Source organism: Pelodiscus sinensis, chromosome 1 (assembly GCF_049634645.1).
Source record: "Pelodiscus sinensis isolate JC-2024 chromosome 1, ASM4963464v1, whole genome shotgun sequence".
Taxonomy (NCBI): Eukaryota; Metazoa; Chordata; order Testudines; family Trionychidae; genus Pelodiscus; species Pelodiscus sinensis.
In genome coordinates, this window is record NC_134711.1 from 110,292,647 (window position 1) to 110,309,691 (window position 17,045).

General features: G+C 43.9%; 1 protein-coding gene across 3 annotated transcripts in view; it reads left to right on the forward strand.

Annotated features, from left to right (window-relative positions):
* BCL2L13 (BCL2 like 13) overlaps window positions 1-17,045 on the forward strand; it is a 74,937-nt gene that overhangs the window by 52,162 nt on the left and 5,730 nt on the right. For 2 of the 3 annotated variants that reach the window (XM_075896823.1, XM_075896812.1), the window contains one exon: window positions 2,623-2,766. In XM_075896823.1, coding sequence (XP_075752938.1) covers window positions 2,623-2,766 — 144 coding nt within the window. Of the gene's footprint in view, window positions 1-2,622; window positions 2,767-10,040; window positions 10,164-17,045 lie in introns of all 3 variants that reach the window. The other variant, XM_075896830.1, reaches the window with a different exon arrangement.

Below are 17,045 nucleotides of genomic sequence, written 5' to 3' on the forward strand. Positions count from 1 at the left end.
TTTGGAAAACAGCAGTTGTAAGAAATACCCCAGAAGCTGAAGCATGTCCAGTTATCACAGAGCAACACAACCAATGGGATAGAAAAACTAGCCGTTCCTGTTTTGTACCCAGCAAAGCTCATCCCAGAGGGTGAAAACCAGCAGTAAGAGTATCCTATAACATGGATGGACAGGCTTGTAATTAATTTCAAGAAATTAAGCATAAAGGTCTCATTTTTAATGTCACTACTCCAGATTTGTTTTATTTCTCATATACATTACACTGTGGGACCCACTGTAATAATCACAATACCAAATTTAAAAAGGATTGTTATGCTTGAATATAAAGGGTTATCATATGTACACATTCATATTGTAGATATGCCAATATATGCTACAACTATATACATCATATCCATATTCATTATTTGGGAGTGCCTCTAAAACTACATTGCTTGACCAAAGTCTCAAGCCTAACGTCCCCAGGCCCACCATAAGGGACTAGACACAATTGGAGAATAAAATGTGTCCAACAGTCATACGAGAGAACGTGTACACTAAGGAACAGATGGGGCATAAATGTGTGGATGGTAAAATAAAGTGGTAATATGTCAGCATTTAGCTCATTGGGTCATCTTCTGTCCATGCATTATGCTTTTCTGGGATGATGGGTAAACACCTTCCCTATTTAAAAAAAAAAAAAGTTGGGGGTATGTAGTAGGAAGAGAGCCTGAAACCTAAGACTGTGTATCAGAGGCTTGATGTGAGACCTAAGGCCTGGGCTAAAGTAACGGTCAAAACTTGCTAATATAAAGCAAAGTCAGATTGTGAGCAAGGCAGGCCCTGCTCACAAAATCTGACAAAAACAAGCCCAATATTATAGAAACACATATACCTAAGAGCAAAAAAAAAAAAAAAAAACGGTCGGGGAGTAACCAGGTCGGGCCAATGTGGTTGCAGCCCACCCCTAAGACTGGCTCTGTCGACAGCCCCTTGAAAATGGCGGTACTGGGCAACCACCTAGCTCACCCATTCCTAAGATCGGCTCTGCCTAAGAAGTATTAGTCACAAGTTATTCAAACACATTCTGTGGTAGTACCAGAACACCCTGATAACAGCACATTCCCTATGGATAACAAAAACATACTGACCTATCCTCAGGATAAGGTCAGGATGACAGCATGATGGACAGGGATATTTTGATCAAACCAATGTGTACCAGATGATTGGTGGCACCCAAATATTTCAGAGGGTGACACCTAGATGCTTCAGGAGTAATACGTAACTTGTTGATATCTGTGTATAAAGATGTATCTCGGAGGGTAGCCTAGCGAGCTATGGAAAGTCCCACTACTAGCTGAGCTGAGCCCATTTTCAGGGGGCACATGTTAGTGATCTGGTAGAATTTGCGGTCTGCTATAATTGTGCTTCATTTGGCAATAAATCTGGCTGGGTGCCTTTCTCCCCTTTTCTGATTTTGTGGCAATTGACTGGTTTGCTCAAGGTCTGCTTTGCCTGCTATCTGCACAGAGCTGAGTAGGCACATAAAGGGAATGCACACACACAGCCAAACATCTGTCAGTATCTAACAGAACACCACATTGGTAACATCTGCCAAAAGTGCCTTACAGCAATACAGGCATGGCGAGGAACCCAGTGTCAGAAGTAAACCAGTTACTACCATGATTTTATATTGGTTTAACAGTCAGAACTATCTTAAATATAAAATTAATACAAAATACTTATTGCCTTGAGTATCTTGGCTCTCAAAGCACTTTAAAGTGCTCATGTGAGGTTCACTTTCCTATTTTTTGATGAGGAAACTACAACACAGAGAAATTAAGTGATACCCAATGTCGCAAAGTCAGTGAAAGAGCTCTTGTTTTTTCCCCACCGACTCCAAAAGTACAGAAGAGCCTTCTGAAAGGATTTTCAAAAACTAAGCATCTGCCCAAGAGTGTCTATGAATTTTCTGCTTAGTTGCATTTTGCGTTGCTATCCTGTATCCTCTTCAAATTGTACTAACCACCTTCATCTGTATTTGTTGTAACCATGGAGTGCGGGAGGGAATCATCTCACCATTCAAGTTATCTACCTAAATCTTGTATTAGGGAAGGATGGGACACAGAAATGCACTGCAGTTGTCTTCTGTAAGAGGGTGTCTTCCACAGAAGTTACTCTAATGAGGAGGGGACAAGTATCAGAGGGGTAGCCGCGTTAGTCTGGACCTACAAAAGCGACAGAGAGTCCTGTAGCAATTTATAGACTAACAGATGTATTGGAGCATAAGCTTTTGAGGGCAAAGACCCACTTTGTCAGATGCGTGCATCTGACGAAGTTGGTCTTTTTGCCCACGAAAGCTTATGCTCCAATACATCTGTTAGTCTATAAAGTGCTACAGGACTCTTTGTCGCTTCTAATGAGGAGATTGCTTTACCTCACATGGAATGCTGCTGTCCTATGTTTCTCTGCTTTGGTTTTGTCCCATAATTGTAAAACTAAAGCACATAGTCCAGTATAGCTTTGTATAATTGGAAACTAAGATCATTAACTTGTAAACTGTATGAATACTCTTCTCCCATGAGGTGGTGAATTTAGGAAATGTTATCCTTCTCAATCTGTCATTGTTTGCCTTTTCTGAAGGTGTTGGTGCCTCTGGTTCTGCTGCAGCAATTCCTTATGGAACTGACAAAACGAGGCCAGGAGCCACTCAGTGCACTTTTGCGGTTTGGAGTGACATATTTAGAAGACTATGCGGCAGACTACATCATCCAGCAAGGAGGATGGGTAAGAAGGCAGTAGCTGTTTGAATAACCCTTTGTGTGTGTACTTTAGTATATGTTGTTTACAACTCACCCTCTGCTGGTCATTCTATTAATGGAGTTTAGAGGATTTGCTGGTGGGTCAAGGGGTAAATTAAGAGCAGTGATTTACTAGCCTCCAAAAAGGAAGGCTTATATTTATAGTCTTAAAGGGGGATAATATATGGTTTGGAGTATGGACTTATCCATTGAGTTGAAGTGGGTCTCCAATGGAAAAACAATCACTAATCATTGCATTGAACACGTTAAGATACAAATTCTGTTCCCGTGTGGTTAGCTTCTTTACTTCTAGCATATAGAGTACTGCACTTTGGAATCAAACAAACGTAGAGCAGAAGCCACAAATGTATTGAGTGTGGGAGTTTGATCTGTTTTGCCACACTCTGTTGAATGCTGCAAATTGTGTGTACAGTATTTTCCCTTCTTTGTCATAAGCTTTGGAATGTCTTTGGTAGAGGATGATAACTTTCATAGTACTTCTATGTGGCACAGCCAGTAGGCATCATGTTAGAGACTTTTATTATACATCATGTTATCCAGTAGGTAATTGGTATCCCCTTCACTAAATCTTGTTGCAAAATTCTTAAGTGCATAGTGACCTGGAGCTTGAGATTCGTGGTGTATTGAGAGGTACATTTTAAAAATAAATATTCACATAGGTTGTGCTGGGGTATGTTACAGCCTATTTCTGATCCATGTTGGGATCAGAAAATATGAAACCCCTTATTCCCATCCCCAGCATTTTGTATTTATAGTTGATATGCTGATTCTCCAGGCTGAAGATATTCTGTGGGAGGGTGGACTTTGAGATTATTTGTCTCAGGAAGATAGAACATTGCCAGATTTAAACCAAATTAATCTGGTATTAGTGAAATAACTCCAGCAAGTTGGTTTTATTGTAAAGTAAGCTGGTCAGGAAAATCCAGTGATTAAAAAGTCCTAAAAGGAAAAACATTTGAACAGCTTCTCATATTTCAGTATTTTCACTGGATTTTTCTTTAGATATGACGTTCTATACTCCATTTTTGCCAATGATTACTTTTTCTCTTATCAACAGGGTGTACCGGTTCCTTCTATGGTGCTAATAAGTTGTTTTTCTGGTGCAGTATAACTTTCAGCTAATGCAGGATGGGCAGTTGTCCATGGCATGCCTTTCAGACCTTGTGGTTTAATTAGTAATCGCATTAAGATGCAAATGTGGATTGGTTTTGGTTAAGTCTCTGCAATTTTAAGAAAGAAGACTGTTGGTGTTGTGCTCTATATAAAGCTGCTGCTTTTGAAGCCTTACTTCTGCTCCATTATTCAGCTTCTTTTTTGAAGTCTTTTATGAACATACTTGTTACAAGCCCAGAGCTTCTGAAAGCGAGGAGCTTCCCAGTATGGCCTGAGGGGCGGGAGTGTGTGCTTTGTGTTGGCTGTTTGACTGTGCATGAGCGGGGTGGACACTATTCCATGGGCCGTGTGCTTCTCTGTATACATCCGCTCAGGCATAAAATCAGAATAACACAAGTGGCATAGCAAACAACCCAGAGCTAGTTTTGAAACAGAACAGGAAAGGCAAGGAAAGAAATGAAGTGATGGAAACTCGCCAACCAAATAAATGGCAGCAATGACACATCATCAGTTGCCCCAGAGATTCAGTAGGGTGCCTGTGCACATGATTTTTTCTAAGAGGGAGTATGTTTTTGTCCTTTGAGCTAATGAAATTAATATTGCCTAATATATTTTTTTCTGCTGGTTTTGATTAGAGAGATCATATTCCAGATGCTAGCTATACCTGAAAATGTGTTACAGGTGGGGAATGAGTTACTGTTTGTGCTCCTGAAGTGAAAGTAGCCCACTTTATTTGTATTTGAAGGGAAAAGTAGCATCTGAAAACATTGCAAGACATGCCAAAGCCTTTTTTTGTGGCTGTTTCTAAGCAACACCCTTACTAGGAGTAGGGATGTAAGCAACTAGTTGACTACCTGATAAGCAAATGCTTATTGGGTAGTCGAGTAGGAACTTGACTAGTCACTACACCCCCCCATGCTGCCTCTATTAGAGAGAGGCAGCAAGGAGGGAGCATGAGCCGGAACTGGGGGGAACTGGCTTAAAAGCCGGTACCTCCCCCCCCCCCCCAGCACTGTCTCGGCGGGTGGCAGGGGAGACAGGGGACAGTGGGGAAACAGTGTGAGTGGGATTGAAACAGTGCCGCTCACGCTGGTCCCACTGCTGCTCCTCTCCCTTTGGAATGTACAAGAGCCGCGGGTAGCTCCTGAACATTTCAGAGGGAGAGGTGTAGTGGGATAGCAAGTGCCCCTCTTATTGACTAATGGAGTAGTCAATGGAAATTCCATCGACTGCTCGATTAGCTGATTGATCGAAATTTAACATCCTAACCAGGAGTTCTGTGTGGGTTGTAGCAGGTTACCAGTGGGGATGTTAGCGGTTAGCTGGCTAACTGTTTAACCAATAAGTGATTGCTTATTGGCAATGGTTCCCGTTAACCACAACCCCCGCACTCCATGTGCTTGGACCAGCAGGCCGGCTCAGTCCCAGCCCACCATCTGAGTTTTAAATGAAGAAAGAGCATGCAGGCGGGCAAACAGGCTCCCCTTGCGGACCGGCTCTATCTGGCTCCTCGTGCTGCTGCCTCTGATACGGAGGCAACAGCATGAGGTGGCAGGGAGCTCCCCAGGAGTGGGGCTGGGAGCACACTGGCTGCTCGCTCTGCCCTTGTGGGGTGGGAGCATTTTAGAAGCCATGTAAGTGCTAAAAGTTGTTGTGGGTATGCGATTACTAAAATAAAATATATCTAATGTCCCTAGTTACCATAGAGTGCCATTTTGCCAGTAGAACTATATCCTCACCGTTCTACTTTCTCAATGAGAAGTGCAACCATAATGCTGCCTCATAGCTATTTGAGGATAATACATTCAAGTAACCAGGTCTATTTAGTTCCTTCTTCTTGTCATTTTGAGGCTGTGCAAGTAGCATATGCAGTAGTGTCTGTAGAACTCATTCAAAACTGAAAAGATACCAGAATGGCTTAAGCTTGTACACCGAAAGTTGAGGAAAGAGACTTAGACTTAGTGAGCCTCCTTTGCAGAGGCAGGCCTTTGAGAACATGTGGTGTCAGAAGCCAGGAGCGTGGGCTGGAATCCCAGGTTAGTTTTCCTAAGGGAGTGTGTGTGGCCTTTTAAATTGGAGCCAGCATCATGGGTAAAGCGATAGTTTAGTTATGTTTTTAATAGGTTTTAAAACTGAGGTACTAACATACCTTGTGTTTGTAGAGGAGGATTAGCTTGGGAGATAATGGCTTGATAGAAGAGCATTTGGGAATAGCTTTATATTTATCAAAATACAGTGTGCACCTATCTTTAGCTTGGTCACTTTGCTTGTATGTTGCATTCCATTTTTTTTATCTTGTGTGGGGGGGGAGGGTGTCTGTCTTTAGATTATAAATTCCATCCCTCCCTGAAGAATTTACAAAGGAAGTGTATGCCACATGCAACTGAAGTATAAATAAGTTACTGATTAAAAGTGGAAACGATTACTCCTGTCCAGTTTGCAATCCATGACAATCCTGTCCTTCTGAAGACAGAAATTGATTAAGTTTTTAGGGATGCAGGAAAGAAGTGGGTAGTCTCATTCTGTTGCCACTTTGCTTTTTTTCTTTGTGGAGTCATAAGTTAGTAGACTCTCTCTTTGCATTAATTTATGCATGGTCAGTTTATTCATGGTCTCTGCTCAAAGGTAAGTATGATACTTAAAGCTCACCAGGCAGCTTACTAAATGACTTGTGGGCATGATTCTTTCTGTCCTGATCTTGTGCTTATTGAAACTTGACAGGTCATGTGAAGGTCCTGTTTTTTTTCATTTTGATCCATTGCAAAGCAGTTCCCAGGGTGATTTGGCAGCAGCTTAGCTCTTCTGTTTGCCCTGAAGCTGTATTAGGGCACAAACAAACTGATGTGCAGTGCGCGTGCTCTCCCCCTCCCTCTTGTGTTCTGTCTCCCTCTCTGTTCTGATTTCTCCAGAGCATAGTGCTGCTGTATCAGAAGCGACTCTTGGTCTCCTGGAAAAGTGCAGAGTAAGACCAGTCAGCTTGGTAAGGATTTTTTTCCCAAGGCAATTTTTTGGCTAGGTTTTATCTTCATTGAAAAGAATCTTTGGGAAAACCTAGGAGAATTTCAAGACTGATTTCTTGAAAGTTAAACCGAATCCCCCCCCCCCCCCCCCCCCGCTTTGCATTCTTGTCACTGCTCCTGCTTTTGGCTTGTATGAGAGAGAGCTGAGTGAGAAATGTGTGTCAGTATGCTTTTTTAATGTGCATTTGGAGCTCTGAAGCATTTGCATCTCATTTTGTAAAAGACTGTTTCTTGAATCTGCATTGTGACTCATAGCTGAAAGTTTCCCCCGTCTTTCTGGGTTGGTGCTGATTTTGTTGATGACTTTGATACTATAAGGAATTGGCCCCTAGTACTTGGATCTAGGTTTAATTTTTAACTTTCATTTGCTTTGTCTGGAAGAGGCAAATGTTATTCAAAGGGTTTATATGTAAAGTATTAGACTTCAAGCTGCTATCAATGTCTGGAGCTCTTGTGTGAGTTTGAGAGTGGAAATTTTTTTCCATTGGTACTTTTGGCATTTACCCATCTGTTAGGAGGGTGAATAGGGTCTTCACTGGAGTTTGTACGCCTTCTAGCTACTCAGCTTGGCACCTGGGGAAAGCACAACATTCACTTTGCTCTATGGGAGATTAAAATTGCCTTGTATGGAATCTCAGGACTTTGCCTTGGGGATGACAGTGCAGAAATCTACAGACACACTGCATTGGAGGAAAGACACGCAAGCTTAATGTGGTTGAAATACAAGGAAGCAGACTGTAACTAGGAAAATTTATATAAGGAGTTTTTAATTTTAAAATAACTCTATTTCAAATTATCGGTAGTAGCACATGTTAATCAAACAACATTTGCCTAATAAAATTGACCATAATAGTTTACACCAGTGGTCCTTCAAACCCAGTATCCTGTCTTCTGATGGTGGGCAGTGTCAGATGTCTCATAGGGAATGGACGGAACTGGGGAATCATGAAGTGATTTGTCCCCCTCAGTATCTGACAGAGGTCTCAGGACACTCAGATCATGGAGTTGTATTCCTGATCATCTTGGCTAATAACCATTGATGGCCCTTTCTGCCATGAACATATCTAATTATTTTTTGTTATAGTTTTGGCCTTTACAACATTTCCTGGAAATGTGTTCCACGGGTTGACTTGATGTGTGTTATATGAAGAAATACTCCTTTTTGTTTGTTTTAAACCTGCTGTCTGTCAGTTTCATTGGGTGACCCTTGATTCCTGTGTTTGTGATGGGGTAAATAAAATTTCCTTCTTTACTTTCTCCACAGATCTTATCCTCCCTTAGTTGTCTCTTTTCCAAGATGAATAATCCCTAGGCACCATAGAATAGATTTGTATAGGCAGCTTTTTTTGTGGCAGTATAGCACCTGTATGCAATGCTTGTAATAGGGTGGGAGTTTTGCATTCTGGATGTTTGGGCAATGCTTAGTGGGAAATTAGATCTATATCTGGAGAAAAGTTATATATGTTTAGACTTTCTCAAGAGGAAGTGGCTGAAAAAATAACCTTTTTGCTGTTGAATTAAGTTGAGGGCTTTAATTGGTAAGGCTAAAATCTTAAATGGTGATAATTTGAACAGGCTCACTGCAGATGCTGGGAAAATGGAGTGCAACAAGATCACTTCATGAGGCTTTTGGGTATGGTGGGATCACGGGTTATAATGTCATTGTGTAACATATGAGACATCGTTGGTCATGGTTTTTCTTTGTATAAAATCAATGGCAGACGACACACCAGCGATTGCAGAGTCTGTTCCATATTTCAGAGAGATTGATAATCTTTCTGCTCATTCTCAAATTTGTTTTTTAGGAAAATGGAAAACAGTTCTTTTTTTGCTAGGTGTCTGCAGCCCCAGTCTCCTTCTTAAAATGTAGTATAACAAATTTTCAGTTCTTTACAGTCAGGCCAGTGGAATTTCTGGTTTTCAGTATGGCTACTTAAATAAACTTATTGTCTGGCTATTTAATTAACATTTTCTCTCTGACCATTTTGGTCTTCCAGGCTCCATCCTTATCTATTTGCTGTACTAAAATGTTGTAATTCATAGTAAGGATGTGAAGGACTAGTCAATTAGTCACCTCCCCCCTCCCTTTTGCTGCCTCTTTCAGAAAGAGGCAGCAAGGGGGGAGAAAGAAGGGTGTAATTCAAAGCAGCAGTGCCACGTGGAGTCTGGGGCCAGACCCCAGGCTCCATGCGGCACTCCTGCTCTGAAATGCCACCACTGGAGCCCAGCATCAGGCTCCTCCCAGCATTTCAAAGCGGTAGCGCTGCGTGGAGCCCGGAGTCAGCTGGGGCCTCCCCACTGATCCCAGGCTCCACCCGATGCTGCCAGTCTGAAACGCTGGGAGGAGCCTGATGCCGGGATCCTGAGATAGTGTTTCAATGCAGCAGTGCCGCATGGAGCCCAGGATCAGCTGGGGAGTCCCCAGCTGACCTGAGCTCCACCTGGTACTTTTGCCTTTAAATTGTAGCAACAGGCCCCTAGGGCTGTTTCTACAATTCAAAGGCAGAGACGCCCTATTGACTAGTCGAATAGTCAATGCAAAATTTGATTTGTCAGTTACCTGCAATTTAACATCCCTAATTCATAGTTCTGTATCCTGAAATGTATAACTTAGGTGTTTGGGATATGTGTGTATGTGGTGGTTTTGGGGATGTTTTTTGTTGGAAGAACACTGGGGGAAAAAGGTGGTAGACTGTAAACATAGTGATAAACATTCCTGTCTCCACAGATTCTTCTTTCTGGTTTATTGGTGGCTTCCTCCATTCTAAGAGCTCTGTTTTGAACCACACAGCCATATGCTGAAAGTTTGTAAAAGGTGCAGTTTGTGCAGGGCAGGATGATGGTTGACCTTTGTGTAAACCCTGTCTTTAGAGAGCGGAGATTGTATTTGTGATGTATCTGGGCTTAGCATGGCTCTGTAAATATGCTAGCATCTGGAACAGGTAAAATGGATTCTGTGGTATGTGGGACATCTTAGGTTGAAATTAGGCAGCAATGATCTTGTATATCAGTAAGAAATCTGTTTCTAGGGCATATCCTCACTTCCTTGAATTGATCCTGAGTACATGTCACTTCCATTTACAGTAAAATTTCTTCTGTATTATAGGACTTGAAATCACATGGCTTCTGGGTCTCTGTATCTAGGAACACCCAGCAATGCAAGATTGATGTTGAGGTCCTAAGAAGAACCTGATTGCAGGAGGAATGCCTGACAATTTATAACTTCTTGGTAAAGCAACGTAAAGGTTTGGTTGTGCCAGAAAATGGGATGTGCTTTTTTAGTTTTCCTGCTGTTGCCCATTACTGTTCCCTCCTCATTTTTCCCTCTTGTCTCCTAATAAGGCATAAGCCTTCTCATGATTACACAGGGAGTGGTTTAACTACAAGGAACTGAAATAATATTAAAGAACACCTGTCTTTCCACAAGATGGTGCTCTGGTATGATTAATAAGCAGAATTTTTTAGAGAGTCTTATGAAAGCTTGTGTTTTATTTATTCCTATCAGATTTACCCTGCATTGCTCAGGTCTATATGTCAATTAATTTTTTTAAATAAAAGGAAAATGTATGTGCTTTATTTAAAAGCTTGTATTTTTCAAAAATAGTGTTTTTATGAAGTTAGTTTTTATTTTGGATTTCTTAAAAAAGTGATAAAATTTTTCCATTACATTTTTTAGTATTTTTTTAAATGGGAATGCTATCATGAGTATTTCTTTGTTCATTCCTATAAACTCTTATAATTTGCTATGCTTTAACAAAAAAGGGCTATAGGCAGTGTGGTTTCCAATAACGTTTTTTTCTAGTTTTCAAACCTTAATAATTGATTTAGCTATGCCATAACAGAGCCCTACTCCAAATTTCTCCATTTTATCTCTCTCTTTTTTTGGGGGGGGGGGGGGGTAAGGTTTATTAATAAGCAATTCTATTTCAGGTTCATCCTATTTTTCTGGCTCATCTCGGGTCAGTCTCTTTCAACATTTGCTCAGTGATGTCAATTCTGAGGACTGTACTTGCTTTGGTGATTCAATCTCTTTTTTGTTTGATTTTATGAGAAACAATACCATTCCAGGCACATCCTGTTTTCCTGGCACAACAAAATCCTCACTTTGCTTTAAGTTATGGTAAGAGGAAGCTGTATACCAAAATTGGTGATCTTAGCTTTTACTGCTTAGGAGGAGTTCTTGATCAAACAGACGCTCTCTACAATATATTAGATTTTTTTTTAAGAATCATGCCTGAATGTTGAAGGGAGAAGAACTCTGCTCTTAGTAGGGATGTTAGAGCATAACCGACCAACTGTTTAACCAATAAGCTAATGCTTATCGTGTAATGATATTGATTACATGCAGCAGCAAAGCTTCCTCCCTGGGTGTGTAATCCAGCCCACAGTGTGTGTAACCACTTAGATTTTAGCAGTTACACGGTTACCCTATTACACAATTTTTAACAACTCTAGCCTTAGATTCAGAAATAATGCTACAGCTCACTGCTAGTAAATCGTAGTCCAACTGTAACAGGCAGTCAGTTTGTGGTCTGATGTAGTGGACTGAGTTGATGACTCTGGACAAAAGATGAGTGACCTAGGGCAGGAGGGAGTGTGACTGAAGGCAGAGGATTGGGGTGCAGAGTTTGGGAAGTGGTGCAGGAATTTGGGTTGTGACCTAGGGCAAGAGGGGGTTGTGACCTGGGGCAGAGGATTGGGGTGCAGAGTCTGGGGGGGGTATGGGTGCAAGAGGAGGGCAGAGAGTTTGGGTTATGTGAGTTAAGAGGGCGGGGGTGCTACAGGGAGGCAGAGGTTTTGGGGAGGGACGGGTTGGGGTGCCAGAGGCAAGCTCTGGCCAGGAGACTTACCTGAGCGACTCCTGGCCAGCAGCCCAGCAGATTTCTCAGGCAGGCTCAGCACTAGCTGCAGGGGCCATGTGCATGTGTGAATAGCTGCAAGCCTAAGGAGAGGCAGAAGGGATACTTCCTGCGCTGCCTGTTCTTCAAACAGGCAGCTCCCATTGGCCAGAAACTAGCCAGTGGGATAGTGCTGGGGGCAGCGGCAGCATGAAAGTCTTTCTCTCCTCCCCCTGGGCTTGCAGCTGTTCAAAGACAGACACCCCGCAGTCCGCTTTTGGGGTATGTGTGTATGTTGTGGTTTTATGGATGTTTTTTGCTGCAGACCAGATCTGGAGGTTTGGCGCAAGCTGTATTTTTCCCAGACTTGGCCTACATAAACATTTAGTTAACCTCAGCCTGGGTATGAAACTATTCCATGCCAGCCTGTATTAGGCTGACTGTCCCTGTGGTCTCTGCTGATGTATAGGGGCCACTGGCTACAGAGGATGCGGGGGGATGAGGTGGGCTCCAGTCTTGTGACATCCCTCCTCCACATGGCTCCTCCCTGCATAACTGAGGAAGGTCTGGGAGAACCCCGCCTCTTCTCCTTCCCCTAGTTCCCTCCCCACAGTGACATGGCCAAGGGCATTAGTTGGGGGGAGAGGAAGGGGTGGTACCATCAGCAAGGGTCAGGCTGTCTCTGCATTCACCCATAGCATTGATGGATAGCAGAGTAACGCAACTGCACTCTCCCAGCTATATCACACTGCTTCTCGCTGGTGAGTGTGGGGGCAGTCCCGCTCCTCCCCCTGAACGATGTGGCTGGCAGCTGTGGGAGCAGAGCTGCGTTGCTCCATTTCCTCCCGCCGGGGAGTCTGTGGAAACCGACCTATGCTGCAGGCACCAGGTCCCCATGCTAGTCCCCTGCACCATCTGAGGCTCTGGCCCCTTGTCCTTTGCCCCTCCTACCCACGGGGGGGGGCATGTAGCCCCTGAGACCGCCCCCCTCACACATTGCCAGTGCTCACATACTTCAATAGTTAGTTAATGAGCTTCGATCTACTCCACTTGCTAAGAGAACAAGATCAAAGCATATTAATATACTGTTAATGCAATGCAGCAGGGTCCACATGGGCTGCAGGCTAATGGAGGGTAGATTCACACCCCATCTTGCCATGAGCTAATGTATGAGCTACACTAAAAATTAGGTTATTTAACTACATGGGTATAAGGCATGAAAAAAAATCTACACCCCCTCAATGACTTAGTTAAATAGATCTAAGTCCCTGTGTAACCAGTGCTTAGTCCAGGAGGGGGCAATAATTTTTGACCAGGGGGACGGAGGGGGAGCTGCTCTGGCTGTGCTGTGGGTGGCTAATGCTTAACCGTTAACTGGCTAACCGTTTACATCTCTAACTTTTGACTGGATCTCTGGGCTGCAGCCCTTCTGGTTCCCAATAATGTTAACAACACAGGCCAGTTTGGTTTTGGCTCCTGTAATAGCTCCGCTTTCCAAGAGCCTGGGAGCCGAAGCAGCAACATTAGAAAAATATATTCATCTTTGGGGAACAACATTAAAAGGTTTATGTGCATGGGTCCTCCTTACATCAGTGGTCTCCAACCTTTTTACACCCAAGAGCACTTTTCAAATGTCATGGCAGGCCAAGATCTCCCATCCCTTCCCTGAGACCCCAGCCCTTCAGGCCCTGATCTCTCCAAACCTTTCTGCAGACCACCCGTTGCTAATGGAAACTCACGGATAATTACACCTGCAGGTGGAGAGAACTGTTTAATTTAAATTATTAAACAGATTAAGCATTTTAACTTTATTACGTTAGTTTATCCAACTTCATTTTAAATAAAGTAAAACATTATGTCCAACACAAAAGGTTTCAATGTGGGGAACCTTTTTTGGGTTGGGGGCCACTGACCCACAGAAAAATCAGTTGGGGACCACACAAGTGAGAAGCAAAAAAAAAACCTCCTCCAAAACCACCAACACTCATTGATGTGGGCCCCCAACTGAGACATTTCACTCTTCTGGCACTCCAGCCCCCATGGGGTGAGGGGAAGGACTGAGGTTCAGGGTTTCCCATAAGCCAGATTTACTTTTCTGGGGTTCTTGAGTTAGTGGATTTTGTGGTCCCCCTTAGGCTCTGGAGTGGGAACAAAAATGCATGGGTCAATGTGCGGGACAGGACTGCCATCGAGTAGGGTAGGGATGCAAGATCTGGGTGGGAGGTGGGATGCAGGACTGGGTGAGGAGGGCAGCTAAGCGGAAGGGAGCTAAGCGGCAGAAGAGGGTGTGCTGTGGGGGTACAAGAGGGAGTTTGGGAGCAGAAGGGAGTTGGGGGAGTAACGCAGAAGAGGTGAAAGGCTTAGAATGCAGCAAATAGCTACTTGGTGAGGGTGGCAAAGAAGTGGGAGTCAAGGAAAGTGCAGCTTCTGCAAATTGTATCCCCCCCATAACCCCCTTCTGCTCCAGCCTTGCTCCCCTCAGTCCCATGATCCCCTCCCCCCAGCTTGATCCCCTGCATCGCCCCATGCCCCTCAGTGCAACCCCTGCCCCTTCCCATCCTGCTCCCACAACCCTGTGTCCCCAGCACACTCACTGGCAAGGCAGTAACGCTGGGATCTGCAGCCTCCTGGGAGTAGCACTGGGGTGAGGAGAGTGGGGTGGAGGCAGAGTCTCTTCCCTGGCCTGCCCTGCCCAGCCCTTTGCCCACAGGCATCGGCTCTGGGGCTGGAGCAGGCAGAGCCTGGGGCTACCCAGGGCTGGCTCCAGACCGGCCAAGCACAGTGGGGCGCTGGGGAAGGGGCTCCCTGACCCCACACACAGCCCACAGGGAACAGTGCAGCGTAGCCCATCCCCCAGTGTGCCACATGTGCTGGCCACCCAGCCCCAGCTCTGCAGAGCAGGCCCAGCCCCGTCCCCTCCTGGAGCAGGAGACAAAAGCTGGGGATGCATGTTTATGCACGCACATGCACCTCTTCTCTTCCCCCCCCTCCCCCCCCCCCCCCCGCAGCCATCAGGTTGCACCACGCTCCAGCTGGGTTGAATCAAAGAGAGGCTGCTACCAGGCCAGCTGGCCACAGTGATCAACTCCTAGGGGCACCACAATCGACAGGTCAATCATGATCAACTGGTTGGTGACCACTGCCTTAGGCTTTCCTTGCTAGCTTCTGTAAGATCCCTTCAAACCCGTTAACTCCAGTTGTGCCTGGGAGAAGCAGGCTGTCCTGCTTCTATATCTTTCTAATCCCTCATTAGCTGTTAAGCTTTTGCTGGCACCCTGAGCAATTTCTCCTAGCACCCTACAAACTTCCTTCCTTTTTTTTTTTTAGTTGTGGGTGGTGGTGGTTTTGGGTTAGGATTCCCTTTGATCCCAGGCTTTAGCCCTGGGAAGGTGAGTCATTCAAGCCTAGATGTGGCCAGATAAACAATTTCTTCTCTATTGATGGCCCAGGCATTCTTATCTTAATTCCTTTGAATGTATTTAACCCTGGCACCTCATCTTTGCCATTGTTTTAATTTCCTCTGGATTTTCCTCTTATTACTGGCTTCCTTTGAATTAACTCTATGTATTCAGGCAGGTTAATGTCAAACAGATAACTTAAAGGGAATGTGATATTTATAAAAGAGTCTATACATAACTCTCTGATTTTCACACATGGATCATTTGAAAAAGGGATTCATATTTTGCCCATAGTTTCTGGATATGCATTATCTTTTTATTAAGGGCTGATTTTTATCACTCTTCAGTGGGTTGGAGAAACTTGCAGGCTAGGTACGGGTAAATTTTCAATTTGGCACTCTACCTGGAAGCAAATTATTGTATTTTGATAAGTGACAAAGATCTCCTAAGGAGTAATAGCTTCGAGCAGTGAGTCTGATTGGAGGATATGTACTAGGATTTAACAATCATCAGCACTTGTTAATGGTGTGTGTGTGTATGCGCGGTGCGCATTGCTGACAACCATCATTAGTAGTGAATCAGTGTCTTGGTGCTGGCTGACGTAAAGATACCAAATCCGAGATAAAAGGCTGGTCTAAATAATTTTAAAGCACATCTCCCACCATTATATTACCAGTGTTGGTGCGCCATCAATGCATAGCGTAGCTTGTACATTTATATGGTCATCACCTCTAACCCTGAGAGTCGGTCTAGACAACATATTGCTAATAGTGCCGGTGGATGATCTGCCAAAATGCTCCCACTCTCGCTAACATTGGTTGTATGCAGTTGTGGGACACTGTATAGTGTTAAAAGCATAATGTCCTGTCTTCACAAGAATTAGAAGTAGCTGAGATTATAGCCTGAAGCAAGGAATAGAAGCCACCTTGCTGGTGCAAACAGGAAATTACTTTGACACTCATGAGATCTAAATTCAGTGTCTTGTTTCTTCTGCTATTAAGGTAATTCTGAAAAGTTGCTGGATGGTACTGACCTTTTCTTTGCTTGCCTGCCTGCTCTGAAACATAGAGGGTAATACAGGCTCGTCTATAGAATCATAGCTATCGAAGGAACCTCAAGACATCAAGTCCAGTCCTCTGCATTCCTGGCAGACCAAGCACCATCTAGACCGCTGTGAACTTCTGTTCGTGTGTCTGAAATCACAGCTTTGTTAATCATTAAATGCAGGAATTTCCCATTCCTGGGAGTTCTGTGCTCGGTTAGAATGGGAAAAATGATGAGTTTTTCCTACCTTTCCAAGACCTCTCTTAGTAGTGTTCCCCTCCCATCCACCAACTTGTAGTATTTGCTATGGAGGTGGGGAGAGGGCAGAAATAATGTAGCTGAAGTTGAGATACTTAAATATACTTACTGCTGTGTCTTCACTGTGCTGTGTCAATGGCAGAGCGTCTCCCAAGTTTCCTTACATTTCTCAGGAAGGTGATGTACTCAATTCAATGGGAGAATGTTCTTTATTGTGTATTCACCAGACCTGGTATTTTGATACTCGCTGCATCAATTGCAGGAGTGCTGATCTACACTTGCTGATGGACGTACCCAAGTCTGTTTTACTGCACCTGCCGGCATGTCTCTTTCCAGATTTCTGTCTCTAGAGGTAGAGGCTCTTCTGAATTGTCTTCTGGCTTCTGCCTTTGCAAATGGGCTTATTTCCCCCCTATTTTCTCTTTCCACTTAGGCATTGGTCTTCACAGGAGCATGTAGGGCTGGGCACTTGTCTAACAAAGGGATAGATTCCCAGCTTGCTTATTTGTACTGACAGTGATTGAGCCAGTCCCAACTGCATCTCCCAAGTTCCACCTCCCTTGCTCTGTTCTG